The sequence below is a fragment of the Microcaecilia unicolor genome, chromosome 2, assembly GCF_901765095.1.
Source record: "Microcaecilia unicolor chromosome 2, aMicUni1.1, whole genome shotgun sequence".
NCBI classification, from domain to species: domain Eukaryota; kingdom Metazoa; phylum Chordata; class Amphibia; order Gymnophiona; family Siphonopidae; genus Microcaecilia; species Microcaecilia unicolor.
In genome coordinates this window covers 363,135,199-363,150,561 of record NC_044032.1, presented here as the reverse complement: position 1 = coordinate 363,150,561, position 15,363 = coordinate 363,135,199, and the positions used below count along the sequence as shown (strand labels likewise).

The following is a 15,363-nucleotide window of genomic DNA, read 5'->3' as shown; positions in this document are numbered from 1 at the left end:
TATGGCGCATGGCCGTCTGTGACGCATTCCCGTCATGCATGCGGGGCCTACGTGCGGAGTTGCCCTTATATGGGAGTTTTCATATATGGATCATTTTCACAAATGCGAACTTCATACACAATATATTTCCCGTAGATTAGCAGCTAAAACCTAATTTCCCCTTCACTCAGTGATTGCACTGGATTGTGGTTCCTTTCTCTAATCCTAGATATTTATATATGCCTTTCTTTTCAAATTCATTTTTATCACGGTTATCAGTCAGTGAGATCTTTTCAGTTTTCCTCAATTTTCTGCTAAGGAATGTGGCCTTTAACATATTTATCTAGGCCAGAAGTCATCTTGATGTCATTGGAAATGCTTTGTTCCACTAGGTATTGATCACTGGATCTATAGATAATGCTTCAGCTCAGCTACAGATAGTAAGTGTGATGGCTTGGGCTTCTTCTGTGCAGTCTGTGTGGCAGACTTGTGATCGGAGTTTATGAATGTAATTTAAATCATAAGAAGGTTCCTGTGATCCACAATGTTATACTCCAGTATACTCTGTAAAGCGTTTTTCTTGGGGGGGGGGGGGTTATTATTATCATTAATATTATAAGTGAAAATCGAATGAGGAAGTGGAGGAGTAGCCTAGTGGTTAGTGCACTGGGCTGAGAACCTGGGGAATTAGGTTCAATTCCCACTGCAGCTTCTTGTGACCCTGGACAATCACTTAACCATTGCCTCAGGTACAGAACTTTAGATTGTGAGCCCACTAGGGACAGAGAAAGTATCTGCATATAATAAAATGTAAACCACTTTGATTGTAGCACACAAAGTTGATATATCAAATCCCATTACCTTTACCCTAAATGTGAGAGTTGCTTACACCCTACCAATTTTACACTATTCTTTTTGTCAGATGTATAGACTGGTGGTTTTCACCCCAGTCCTCAGGGACCACCTGGCCAGTCGGGTTTTCAGGATATCCACAATGAATATGTGTGAGAGATTTGTATACTAAGAAGGCAGTACATGCAGATCTCTCTCATGTGTATTCATTGTGGATATCCTGAAAACCTGATTGACCTGGTGGTCCATGAGAACTGGGATGAAAACCACTGGTGTAGACTATACAGGTTGGGCTTTAGTTTGTTTTTCAATTATCCTTTGCCAGTTATGCATATCATCCAGTATGTCTGCTAGTGAAAGATCCTTTTGACATTTCTTCTAGTGTTTCAGCCCTGAGAGGTTTATAATTCAGTCTTGAAGGAACTAGATGGCTTTGTGACAGAACTAATTCTTGCTGAAAATATTGAATTATCCAAGGGACTTTCGGTATATCTTCTTTTGAAAGGGGTTTTAGAATTATTTTTTCAACTTTTTAAATGGATATAGGGATTTCACAGTGCAATCATATACTTTCTGCCAAGAACATTCTTTGGATTTAATTTTTCTCTCAGGGTCCTCTTTAGTACAAGCAATGTTTTTGAGAGTTATACTAGTCTTGTGATTTGATCGCAGTATGATCATATTTTTTTTGGTCTGGTTGTTAGACAACACACTTTCACCACATGTGGTCTTACACAACAGGTCTGTGATCTAGGAAATCTCACAGTCAGAGTTTTCCGATTACCATGTGGGTTTTGTGGTGACATATGAGGAGACCTCAGTACAGGAGGCAGCCCTTAAATGGAATTCTGTTTAGGGGGATCTAACCTCTTGTTTGGCTTGGCCTCTCTTAAAAAGTGTTGGTTATAGGGGAAGGGGGATGTTGGGTTTCATCTTTATTTTGAGATTTGGCAGGAAGTGGTAGGGAATGTATTAGGCAGATTATTATTATTATTAGCATTTGTATAGCGCTACCAGGCGCATGCAGCGCTGAACACCTGATACAAAGAGACAGTCCCTGCTCAAAAGAGCTTACAATCTAAATAATACAGACAGACAAGACAGTTACGGGTGAGGGAAGTAATGGGTGAGAAGGGAGGAAGGGACAAGGGGAGGGCAAATGTGGCTAGGAGCTAAAAGCAGCAGTGAAAAGGTGGGTTTTCAGCATAGATTTGAAAACAGGTAGAGATGGAGCTAGACGTATAGGTCAGGGAAGTCTATTCCAGGCATATGGTGCCGCGAGAGAAAAGGAGCGAAGCCTGGAGTTAGCAGTGGAGGAGAAGGAGGACGACAAGAGAGACTTGTCCAGTGAGCGGAGTTCACGGGGAGGAATGTAGGGAGAGATGAGAGCGGAGAGGTAATGGGGGGCTGCAGAGTGGATGCATTTAAAGGTCAGTACGAGAAGATACTTAAACAGTTTACTTAAACAGATAGATACTTAAACAGTTTACTGAAATTTATATCCAACAGTCAGCTAAGTTAGGCTAATTTTCAGGCACAATCTAGTCAGTTAAATTGTGGCTGAAAATTATCTTTAAAATGTCTGACTGATGATCATAAGATCAGGGGATATTTGTTATAGTTAGGGACTGTGAAACCCATACAGTTGTGTTTAAGGCCAAATGATTTAGGTTGAATACGTGTAAAGTTTTGTCTACAGCACGGAGTATATATGCTATATTATAACCACTAACAGTTGAGGCATAGTTTGTTACTTTCTTTACATCTGAATATGTGTGTTACACAAATAATCTAATATTTATTTTTGTGCTTTACGTTTTTAGTGGGAGTGCAAAGCAGACATGGACAATTCATATCGATTTGGAAAGATTGAAGTGAACTGCGAAGGCTTTGACTATCCAACTGATCCTTTTGTGTTAAGGGGCTCCTGTGGGCTGGAGTACACCATCGAGCTAACAGAGCAAGGCCAAAGGAAAGCAAAAAACACTTATGACAGCAGTAGCTTTGGTTCACATTTTTTCCAAGGCGTTTCAAGCAAAGTGCATTCTGATGGGTCCTCAGATTCCAGTGGACTAATTGTCATCGTAGTCTTGCTAGTCCTTGCTTATGGTGTGTATAAGTTATTTCTTAGTGGCCCGCAGAGAGAACAGCAGACTTTCCCCGAAGGCACCGGGCACTCATATTCTGCTGAGCATCCATATTCCTCCTATGCAAGTCCACCGCCACCTGGATTTAGATCAGATTATACAGGTAAAATTGAATATTGCAGAAATGATACACTTAAGTTAACGCAGTGTCGATATAAGTGAGTTGAGTTGCAGACTAGTTTCAGAAGGGGCACATTTTTGAGCAAGCACAATGTGGCTACCGTATTTTCATGCACATAGCGTGCGCATATTGCGCATTATATGTAATAGTAATCTGTGAGATCCCTCCTGCATGTTATATGCATGAGTGTGCTATATGGATTTATTTTTACATAGCCTCCCTGCAGTCTTTTGCATTTCCTTCATTTCTCCCCTGTCCTTCCCTCTCTCCCGTAGTCTTTCTTACTTTATTCATTTCTCCAACACAGCAGTTCTCCATGATCCAGACAAGCACCTTGGGCAGCATCTGGAGCCTTGGAAGTTGTGTCAGAGGAAAGGTTCCCAATTCCACCTAGCTGCCTATCTGGATCGCAGAGGACTTCTGTGTCGGAGAAAGCAATAAAGTAAGAGTGACAGCAGGTAAAGAGAGGGAGGGAGGGAAGTTTTAAGCTATCTCCCCATGACTTTAGAAATAATTTTATTTTGTCTTTGGATACGTGGAGGACTGCAGGGAGAGGGAGGGAGCGGAGGAGCTGCAGGACGCACATGTTAGCCCTCAGCATTGCCAGCCCTAGATGAACTGTGGGAGAGTACTCTGGTGCGATTGCTGATAGATTTTCACTTATATAAAGTGAACAGTATGTTCGTGGGTGCGTTTTGTATAAGGGTTTTTTGTTTTTTACATTGCTTGGCAATTTCCACACGTTATACACATATGCATGTAATATGAGTGAAAATACAATAGTTTACCACATACCTTGATTCCTAGAGACAGACAGATACAAGAAGAAATGTAATTTTTTTCTTTCATGAATAAGAGGATATGAGAGAGACTTGCTAGGCAGTATATGCCTGTATTCCTTTTGCACTGCACCCTGTTCTGGTAAATAGCAGAAGCAATAAGTAAAAACAAATGTTATTGTACTGTTATCAGCCCTAGAACAGAAGTCTCCTCTCTTTCAAGTAGCAGGTGCAGCGGTAGGCAGAAGCTATGTAATTTTTCCTATACTTTGCCAACATCTTATCCAGATGCCCTAAGTGCCATCTTCTTCAGCAGTAGCTTCCTTCTGGCCACCCTCCCACAGGCTATGTTTGTGGAGTAATCTTCAAATTGTTGAGCAGTCAACATTTTTCAACAGTCATGGTTGCAGGTTCAGTTTTTTAAGGACAGCCTGATCGAGGCACTGTTATGATGGTGTTAAACTCTTCATTTTAGGATGATAGACCTGACAATCCCCCAGGAGCTATTGAAGCATAGTGAAATGTTATTGCCTTGTGCCAGTCCATATCTTTCAGTAACCTTATTCCTTAGTTCATTTGGCAGATTTTTGTATTCAATGTCCAGAAGCTACAAGAATAAAGGAAGAAAAGGCCTGAAGATGCCACCGCTCAATACTAGTACAAAATGCTTGTGGTTGGGGCTGTAATTGTCAGAAAAACCTCTTTCATGTCAAAACACAATTTGATGTGATAAACTCTTTTCAATAGTGAATCATTAAATTCTATCCAAAACTGTGACAAAACACTTACCTTTTTAAAATGACGTAAAACCCAATGGGGCCTCCATTTCGCAACAACTTCATCAGGAGTTGAAAAGAGTTTACCACATCCAAGTTGTGTTTTAATATGAAAGAGGCTTTTCTGACTGATGGTTTGAAAGTACAACCCCAGCCACAAGCATTTTATGCTAGCTTTGTCGGGGGTATCTTGAAGTCCTTTTCTCCTTTATTCTTGTGGCTTCTGGACATTTAATTAAAAAAAAAAAAATCTGTTGAATCCTTAAAAAAAGCCAGATACTTGTCTGTCCTAACCTACTAAATGCTGAGCTCGTCTGACAGAGCCCCCCCACCAAGCAAATATTTACACCCAAAATGTAAATATATGCCCTCATATGGCCTTGCCACAGCAACAGATAGTAGTTGGCAGTACACATAGCAACCAGTCAGTAGTTTACACAGTACAATTAACAGCAGGTGGGAAAAGCATGTGGAGCATGGCTCAGTGGATTCTTTCCAGCCCCTTCCATGTGTGTGTGTGTGGTGTGCTGTCTCAATGGGTAGTTCTATAACTGAGGAACTGAGTTCAATTCCCACTTCAGGCACAGGCAGCTCCTTGTGACTCTGGGCAAGTCACTTAACCCTCCATTGCCCCAGGTACAAATAAGTACCTGTATATAATATGTAAGCCGCATTGAGCCTGCCATGAGTGGGAAAGCGCGGGGTACAAATGTAACAAAAAAATAAAAAAAAATTTAGGTGCTTCAATGCTGTGTGGTGAGAGCCTATTCTGTAATGGCTTCTAGGCATCCAGATTGCAGTGTAGAATACTAGCATGACTCAGTAGTGGCATGCCTTTATGTATGCACCCCTAGTGAAATGAGCCATACACATGGCATAACTGCGGTCATTAATTCTGTAAGTTAGGTGTGTGAGTGGGTGCTCCATGTATGTGTACCCCTTGCATTTACATACTGTTTCACTTACATGAACTGTTACAGAATAGCACTTAAGCAACCTGCTGGCACTTTTCATAGGTAAGTGCTAATATTCTATACACTTAGCTATGTAAGGGGGGTGGGTGGGGCAATAAATGTGCCAGTTACAGAATTTTCCTTCACTTGTGTCTTCAACTTAGATGAGAGGGGACAGCTTTGTTCTTTGAGGGTGGAGGATAGATGGGGGTCAGATGGTTGTTTAGGTGGGAGCTTAGTAACACAGGGTGGAGGTGGCTAAGTGGGGAGTAATTTTGTGGGGTGGGGTAGTGTTGGGGGTAGTTGGGGCAGGTTGTGGGTGGTAGAGTAGTTGCAGGGATTCTTTTGGGGAGTGGGCATTAGCAATGATAGGTTAGTTTGGAGGTAGTGAAGTTTCAGTTGGTATCTTTGCAGGTGGGACTGTTGGGGTAATTTTAGGGAGTGGAGGCCGTTTATGGTTTGATGGAGCAGTTGTGGAGGGTTAGTTTTGGGAGGTAGGGGGCAGGTTGTGGGGTGTTGAAATGGTTTATAAGTTCCTGGTGCAGTTGTGAGGGGGAGAGGTAGGTTTGGCGGGAATGGCAAAAGTAGAGAACGGGAGCAAGGTGGTTTGAAAGTAGGAATTCCCTAACTGCTATATTTCATTGTATGTAAGCTCCTATGCTTCAAAAGCTGTAACTGCTTCTCCCATAGACACATGTTGAACTGTTTTGGGGAAGGGGAGATAAGGGTGCTTATTGCTCCAGAATAACTGTTCCAATCTGGCCCATTCTCGAACTCTGTTTGTTTGTTTGTTTGTTTGTTTAAAAATCTGAATTTTTCCAAGTCCGCTTCCATCCCATCTCTTTAAATTTTTGGAGAGTTATTTTGCCCCCAGACGGACACAGTATAAACGGACATTATCCAAGGACAAGCAGGCCATTAATTCTCACAGTTAGGTAACACAGTCCCACGTTGTCCGGTCTGGAGTTTGACAAGCTTAACAGAGCTTTGTGGAGTGCGAGACACACTCCACCGTGCATGCACGAGTGCCTTTCCGCCCACCAAGAAAGCGCAGTTACCGTTGTTGTTTTTCTACCTCAGTGAGGAGAAATTGTGTCTCTGGTTTCTCTTCACTCCTCCCAGTCTAGAAGAGGTTCTTTTTTGTGCCTTTTGTTGTTTTTTTCGTGCTGCCTGTTCTGTCCCATATCCAATCTTACCAGCTTTTTATGAGCGTGTACTTGCGGGACTCGGTGCGCAAGCTGTTGGACTTGCATATTTTTTCCTACCAGAGCAGGCCAAGTCAGTACGCCAGTTGGCCAAGCAGCAGAAGGCGTGTTGTAGGTTCTTAGCTAGGGGCGCCTATGACACCTTTGACGTGGCATCCAGGATCTTTGCTCAGTTCAGCATAGGTTGGCGGATGCCCCATGCTGGTGGGATAACCTTTTTGGAGAGAAGGTAGAGGAGATTACAGACCAAATCAAGAAGCACACTGATATCATCTTTTCTGTCTCCCACCGGGTGCCTTCTGCATCAGCCTCCTCAGCTAGGAGGTCTTTTGGCAAGTCCAGGAGGGGTGCCTACTACCCCTAGAGATGTAAGTATGCCACCTTAGGGGTTAGACGGTTTCCTAAAGGACAAGTCCATAAACCGCTACTAAATGGACTTGGGATCTAAGTGTCATCATTGATGATACGTTGAAACCTTCTCAGTGTGCTGCTGTGGCTAAGAAAGCAAATAGAATGTTAGGTATTAGGAAAGGAATGGAAAACAAAAATGAGGATGTTATAATGCCTTTGTATCGCTACATGGTGCGACCGCATCTCGAATATTGTGTTCAATTCTGGTTGCCACATGTCAAAAAAGATATAGTGGAATTAGAAAAGGTGCACAGAAGGGCGACAAAAATGATAAAGGAGATGGGACGACTTCCCTATGAGGAAAGGCTAATGCAGCTAGGGCTCTTCAGCTTGGAGAAAAGGAGGCTAAGGGGAGATATAATAGAGGTCTATAAAATAATGAGTAGAGTTGAACGGGTAGTTGTGAAGTGTCTGTTTACGCTTCCAAAAATACTAGGACTAGGGGGCATGCGATGAAGCTACAATGTAGTAAATTTAAAACGAATCAGAGAAAATGTTTCTTCACTCAACGTGTAATTAAACTGTGGAATTCGTTGCCAGAGAATATGGTAAAGGCGGTTAGCTTAGCGGAGTTTTAAAAAGGTTTGGATGTCTTCCTAAAGGAAAAGTCCATAGACCATTATTAAATGGACTTGGGGAAAGTCCACTATTTCTGGGATAAGCAGTATAAAATGTTTTGTACTTTTTTGGGATCTTGCCAGTTATTTGTGACCTGGACTGGCCACTGTTGGAAACAGGATGCTGGGCTTGATGGACCTTTGGTCTTTCCCAGTATGGCAATACTTATGTACTTATGGGAACAAACCACTTCCAGGACCGTGTGTTGCCTTTTGGCCTCATATCAGCACCCAGTGTCTTTACAAAATGCCTAGCAGTAGTTGCAGCGTTGCTACGCAGGCAGGGGGTGCATGTGTTCCCTTACCTCGACGATTGGCTGATGAAGAGCACGGAGGACTGATTGGGTGCTTGAGCTACTAGGGATCATTTTAAACTACCCCGTCCCATCTTACCCTGCTCAGTAACTGGAATTGATTGGAGCCCTGCTTGATACGCAGAAAGTTCAAGCCTTTGTCCCAGAACTGAGAGCAGACGCTCTAGTTGCTCTGGCTTCTCAGGTTCAAGCCTCTCAGCAGGTCACGGCTCGGCAGATGTTGAGGCTGTTGGGCCACCTGGGTTCCACAGTTTGTGACACCCATGACATGCCTTCACATGAGAGCATAATGGAGCCTAGACTCCCAGTGGTGGCACGCTACAGGAGACTTAGAATATGTCATTCAAGTGTCTCCAGAGCTTGTTTACTGTCTGTTGTGGTGGACCATTCGATCCAGTTTGAATTTGGGCTCCCATCCCAAATTCCTCAGCCTGGGGAGCTTGTGGATGGACTTCATGCTCAAGGAGCCTGGTCCGTCCAGGAAACTGGTCTTCAGATATTTTCTGGAGCTCCGGGCGATCTGCAATGCTGTTAAGGTTTTCAGAGATCTGCTGTCGCACCAAATTGTGCTTGTTTAAACAGACAACCAGGTTGCAGTGTATTACACCAACAAGCAGGGGGGCACCAGATCACGCCCGCTGTATGAGGGGGCTGTCTGGATGTGGCACTGGGCTCGCTGACACGGCATGTTCCTTTGGGCCACTTATCTGGCATTCAAAAACAGTCTGACCAACAGGCTGAGTAGAGTCATGCAACAGCATCAGTAGTCTCTCTGCAGGGGTGTTGGCCACAAGATCTTCCGAGCATTGGGCACCCCCTTGGATCTCTTTGCCATTCAGCTGGATCACAATGAGTAACTAGCGAGGTAATTAAATTTGCTGATGACACAAAGTTATTCAAAGTTGTTAAATCGCGACAGGATTGTGAAAAATTACAAGAGGACCTTACGAGACTGGGAGACTGGGCAGCTAAATGGCAGATGATATTTAATGTGAGCAAGTGCAAGGTGATGCATGTGAGAAAAAAGAACCCGAATTATAGCTACGTCATGCAAGGTTCCACGTTAGGAGTTATGGACCAAGAAAGGGATCTGGGTGTCGTCGTCGATAATACACTGAAACCTTCTGCTCAGTGTGCTGCTGCGGCTAGGAAAGCGAATAGAATGTTGGGTATTATTAGGAAAGGTATGGAAAACAGGTGTGAGGATGTTATAATGCCGTTGTATCGCTCCATGGTGCGACAGCACCTTGAGTATTGTGTTCAATTCTGGTCGCCGCATCTCAAGAAAGATATAGTACAATTGGAAAAGGTGCAGTGAAGGGCGACTAAAATGATAGCGGGGATGGGACGACTTCCCTATGAAGAAAGATTAAGGAGGCTAGGGCTATTCAGCTTGGAGAAGAGACGGCTGAGGGGAGACATGATAGAGGTATATAAAATAATGAGTGGAGTGGAACAGGTGGATGTGAAGCGTCTGTTCACGCTTTCCAAAAATACTAGGACTAGGGGGCATGCGATGAAACTACAGTGTAGTAAATTTAAAACAAATCGGTGAAAAGTTTTCTTCACCCAACGTATAATTAAACTCTGGAATTTGTTGCCGGAGAAAGTGGTGAAGGCGGTTAGCTTAGCAGAGTTTAAAAAGGGGTTGGACGGTTTCCTAAAGGACAAGTCCATAAACCGCTACTAAATGGACTTGGGAAAAATCCACAATTCCAGGAATAACATGTATAGAATGTTTGTACGTTTGGGAAGCTTGCCAGGTGCCCTTGGCCTGGATTGGCCGCTGTCGTGGACAGGATGCTGGGCTCGATGGACCCTTGGTCTTTTCCCAGTATGGCATTACTTATGTACTTATGCACTTATGTACTTCTGTTCCAGACTTAAGGCTCACGACAAGAGTAGCGTCAGATGCCATCCCAGGTACAAATAAGTACCTGTATATAATATGTAAACCGCTTTGAATGTAGTTGGAAAAACCACAGAAAGGTGGTATATAATTCCCATTCCCTTTCCCTTTCTTCATGCATTGGGAGACGGGTCTTCTGTATGCATATCCTCCTGTTCCTCTTGTGGGGAAGACTTTGCTGAATTTCAAGCAAGACTACAGGACCATGATCTTGATTGCACCTTACTGACCAAGGCAGATCTGGTTCCCTCTTGTGGAGTTATTCTCCAAAGAACCGTGGAGATTGGAGTGCTTTCTGACCCTCATTACGCAAAATGAAGGATCTCTTCTGCATCCCAGCCTTTATTGGCCCTTGCAGCCTAGATGTTGAGAGCCTAGAATTTGCTTTCTTGTCAGAGGTTGTCTCCTGGTATTGCTGGCTTCTAGGAAAGATTCCTCAAAGTGGTATTATTCTTTCAAATGGAGAACATTTGCCATCTAGTGTGAGGCCAGGACTCTAGATCCTGTTTCCTGCTCTACACAGGCCCAGCTTAAGAACAGACTCGGAGAGATGTAGAAGGTATTCAAGACCAGCACTGTAAGGGTTCACCTCAGTGCAATTAGTGCTTATCACCATGTAGAGGGTAAGCCCATCTCCGGACAGCCTCTAGTTGTTCGCTTAATGAGAGGTTCTTGTCAAATCCCTTTATCAAACCTTCCTGTGTCATGTGACCTCATGTTCTCACCCTGATGAAAGCTCCTTTCGAGCCACTGAATTCCTGCCATCTGAAGTACTTGACCTGGAAGGTTATTTTCTTGGTGGCTGTTACTTCAGCTTGTAGAGTCAGTGAGCTTTAGACTGTAGTAGTGGATGCACCTTATACTAAGTTTCATCACAACAGAGTAGTCCTCCGCACACACCCTAAGTTCCTACCTAAGGTCTTGTCTGAGTTCCATCTGAACCATTGTCTTGCCAACATTCTTTTCCCGACCTCATACCCATCCTGGCGAGAGCACCTTGCACACCTTGGACTGCAAGCGGACAAGGTTCCACAGACAGCCCATCTAACTTTTTTTTTTTTTTTATCCCAACAGAATAGGGGTTTCCATCAGGGAAACACACCATCTCTAATTGGCTGGCAGATTGCATTTCTTTCACTTATGCCAAGGCTGGGCTGACACTGGAGGGTGATGTCAAGGCTCATAATGTCAGAACAATGGCAGTGTCGGTAGCCCATTTGCGGTCAGCCTCCATTGAAGAAATTTGCAAGGCTGCTCTGTGGTCACATTCACATTCACATCCACATCTCATTACTTCCTTGAGCAGGATACCCGATTCAAAAGTCAGTTCAGGCAGACGGTATTGCAGAATCTGGTTGGGGTCTAGATCCATCTCCACCTCCCAGGCCCATTTTATTCTGTTCCAGGCTGCACTCTCACTCAGTTTGTATATAGTTTCAGGGTAATCTGAGCTATGTCCTCGCCATTGCGAGGCCCAGTTGTCCAATTTTTCTTGTTTTCTGAGAGCTTGGATTCTAGAGGTACCCCGATTGTGAGAATTAATGGTCTGCTTGTCCTCGTAGAAAGCAAAGATATTTATCAGTTGTGGATATTCTCTGAGGACAGCAGGCCTTATATTCTCACAAACGCTCCCACCTCCCCTCGGAATTGTCTCCTATTTTTTCCTTTTATGCTATAATATTTAACTGCGGTAACCGTGCTATCACGGTGGGTGGGAAGGCACTCGTGTATGAGTGGTAGTGTGTGTCTCGTGTTGCACAAAGCTGTGTTACGCTTGTTATAATCTCTGGACCAGATAATGTGGGACCGCGTTATCCAACTGTGAGAATATAAGGCCTGCTGTCCTCGGAGAATACCTGCTACAGGTAAGCATCTTAGCTTTCTCAACTCCTTTTGTGTAATTCTTTTCAACTTTCTTTTGGTTGGAAAGTGTATTTGTGGATTAGGAAGTATGACATTTTTAGAGGAAAAGAATTATATAGCTAAGTGAGGGGGGGAAATGTATTCAGTAGAAGTGTTTTAATCCTGCCTGCTTGCTTTTCTTATTTTATTTAACAACTAGTAAAACAGGCCCATTTCTGACACAAATGAAACGGGCGCTAGCAAGGTTTTCCTCGGAGTGTGTATGTTTGAGAGAGAGAGAGAGAGTGTGTGTGTGTGTGAGAGAGAGAGACAGACGGAGTGTGTGTGTGTGTGTGTTTGTGTCAGAGAGAGAGAGAGAGAGAGAGAGAGTGTGTGAGAGACAGACTGTATGTGTGTGTGAGAGAGAGAGTGTATGTGAGAGACAGTGTGTGTGTGTGTGTGGGGGGGGGGGCTCCGAGTTCCAGGCCCCTCCTGTCCGAGGTTCATGCCCCCTCCCTCCCTCTCCCTCTCTCTCCTCTCCTCCCTCTCTCTCCTTCCCTCCGAGTTCTTGGCCCCCCCTTCCCTCCGAGTTCCATGCCCCCTCCCTCTCCTCCCCAGCATGTTCCATGCCCCCCTTTCCTTGGAGTGTGTATGTTTGAGAGAGAGTGTGTGGGTGAGAGATGGAGTGTGTATGAGAGAGAGTGAGAGAGAGAGAGAGAGACAGAGTGTGTGTGTGTGTTTATGTCAGAGAGAGAGAGTGTGTGAGTCTGTGTGTGTGAGAGAGAGTGTATGTGAGAGACAGAGAATGAGTTTGTGTGTGTGAGAAAGTGAAGCTTTAAGCCTTGAAGCATTCGTGCACTCTAAGGCTCAGGCTGAAGCATTTCAGGCTGCACCAAACCTTTAGTGGTGATGTCACTGGAATAGTTTAGTATCTCTACCTCTGTCTGCTAATAGGAGGACTCAATCCATCAGTCTGGACTGGAAAAGAGTTCTGTTGGGGTTTTTTCCTCTTGGTACAAAATAAGTACCTGAATATATGTAAACCGCTTTGAATGTAGTTGCAAGAACCTCAGAAAGGCGGTATATCAAGTCCCATTTCCCTTTTAATTCTGAATACATAAGAGCCCTAATTAGAAGGGGCTTCCTTTTGTGTCTTTCGGAGTAATTTCTAGTAAATAGTTTTCATTGTTGTACAGTGTGTAGGTATGGAAAGGATCATGTTATATGAATTCAAGACATTATGGAATGATAGAATATTTGAAAATAAGCACTGTAAAAGTTCCTTAGGGATTCTTCTTTTCTGGCTGGCAGGGGCTAGCATTACTGTAGGCAGGATGGAGTTGGGTCATACTTTACAGCGGGATGGGCGCCCTCGATCCTCAAGGGCTGCAACCCAGTAAGGTTTTCAGGATTTCCCCAATGAATATGCATGACGTCTATTTGCATGCATTGTCTCCATTGTTTGCAGATAGATCTCAAACATATTCATTAGGGAAATCCAAAAAACCTGATTGGATTGTGGCCCTCTTGGACCAAGGTTGCCCACACCTGCTTTACAGACATCCTGTCTGATTGTAGACCACAGTTGTACCAAGTTCTAAACTTGTGATACATATCTATTAGCAGTGGAGTTTGATGCAGTGTCTGTGCTACTATGGGAAATGGAAGAGGGAGGTAGTACAAGTGCTACAAGTGAAGACTGAGGCTGAACCTGGGAGTCCAGGTGAGGCAAGTGTACAGCCATCATAAGTGGTGCCACTGTAAACTGACCCTCGTAGCTAGTTTTTTTTTTCTAATTTCTCAAATTCTTGACGTTAAAATGTTAGAATTAAAACCTATTGGATAAATAATCATAGTTCTGTAACATTTTTATTTTTTAACGAAGGGGCATCAGCAGGTTATGGCGGTTTCGGTGGCAGTTCCAGTTTTGGAGATTTTTTCACACGACCTCGGCATAATGTTAACTCAGGACCTGGATTTTGGACTGGCATTGGAACAGGAGGCCTGTTAGGGTATTTGTTCGGTAACCGCAGGTAAATATTTTCTCATAATAATGGAAATATTTAAGGTGTATCATGTCTGTCCATTTACCACCTGGGGCAACTACTCTGATATAAGCTGTTATCATAGTTTCCTCTAAGCGCCAAAACTGCAGTGAGCAAAACTTTTACACTGTATAAAAAACGTTTTTGGTTACATTTCTCTGTGAACATTACTTGCTATTACACAATATGATAATTCATTAAAGAACGCATTGAAGTGGCATGTTTATTTTAACTATTCAGGCCCCACAAGAGTGTAAAATAAAAAATTTCCATTTACTACTTCAGTAAACATGTAGCACACAGCTTTGGATCATATTCATTGCTGTGCATTATACTTGACTGTTTGCAGGTGTTGAGGCAGAGGATAATTCACCAGTATGATGGGGGACTAGATTACTGTATGGAGAAAGAGAGGGAAAGATTGTCAGTTGCTGACAAAAACAGTAAGACATATCAGTGACTTGACAGTTCTGCTGAAAACATGTAGGAAAAACTGGGTACTTACAAATTACTGTGTGAAAACTGTTTCTCTTCTCTCTCTGATTTCCACAAATTATAAACACTCTCCAGGCTATAGATATATTTTAATCCACATTACATTGTGAAGGTGTTCAGCTTCTAGCCAGTTTCTCATCTTAGTTTTAATGGAATTCATCAAGCTTAATCCACTTTTGCAGTCAGTACTGGAAGCCTAAAAAGTACCACAAACATCCAGTAAAAGAGAGAGTTCAGTATACTGTTGCTGTATGAAAACTAGTTATATCCTCAAACATGTTTACTTTACATTTTTATCTTATCAGGTATAATTAACTTAAATGCTGAATATTGTTTGCATGGTTACTTTCCAAATGAAGTTTATTCTTTGTTTCCTTAGCGTCCCTCCAGACCGGCCTAGAATGTTACTGACAGGTTGTGTACGCCTTCCAGCAGGTGGAGACTGAAAACTTTGACTCTAGAGAGGGCCAATATGAGCCCTGGCTAACTGTAACTAGACTTATTGGTCTCCAGCAGGTGGAAGGTGGTGAGCTCTTTAGTCTGTTCTCTCCTTTCTCTATTTCTTCTTCGTTTAAAAATAATAGGAGACGTGTTGAATTTTTAGACAGTGTTTTAAGTTCTGTTTACTAGCCTTTGTTATTCTGTGCACCGATGTCTGTTGCTTGGAGGCTGAGGCCCGCAGGGGTCTCTTTAAGCCTTGGGGGTGCCAAACCTGGGTGGCTGGGTCTCTCCCCCCTCCCTCCCATTTACTTCCCTGTTCGTTGGGAATTGCAGTGCCCTGAGAGCTTCCCTCAACTTCTTTGGGGGAAGAGTGTTTTGAGGTCTGTGAGAGGCAGCCGCATTTTAAAAAAAAGAGAAAAGCAGAACAGAAATAAGGCGCAAACGAGCAAGGCAGCTGTAGTTCAGCCTGTGTTGTAG

The 15,363-nt window shown here is 43.4% G+C and overlaps 1 protein-coding gene across 1 annotated transcript in view; it reads left to right on the top strand.

Moving 5' to 3' along the window:
- The window catches only part of SARAF (store-operated calcium entry associated regulatory factor), a 58,151-nt gene that overhangs the window by 27,859 nt on the left and 14,929 nt on the right, over positions 1-15,363 (top strand). The window contains exons 3-4 of the mRNA XM_030194506.1: positions 2,655-3,081; positions 13,791-13,938. Coding sequence (XP_030050366.1) covers positions 2,655-3,081; positions 13,791-13,938 — 575 coding nt within the window. The remainder of the gene's footprint in view (positions 1-2,654; positions 3,082-13,790; positions 13,939-15,363) is intronic.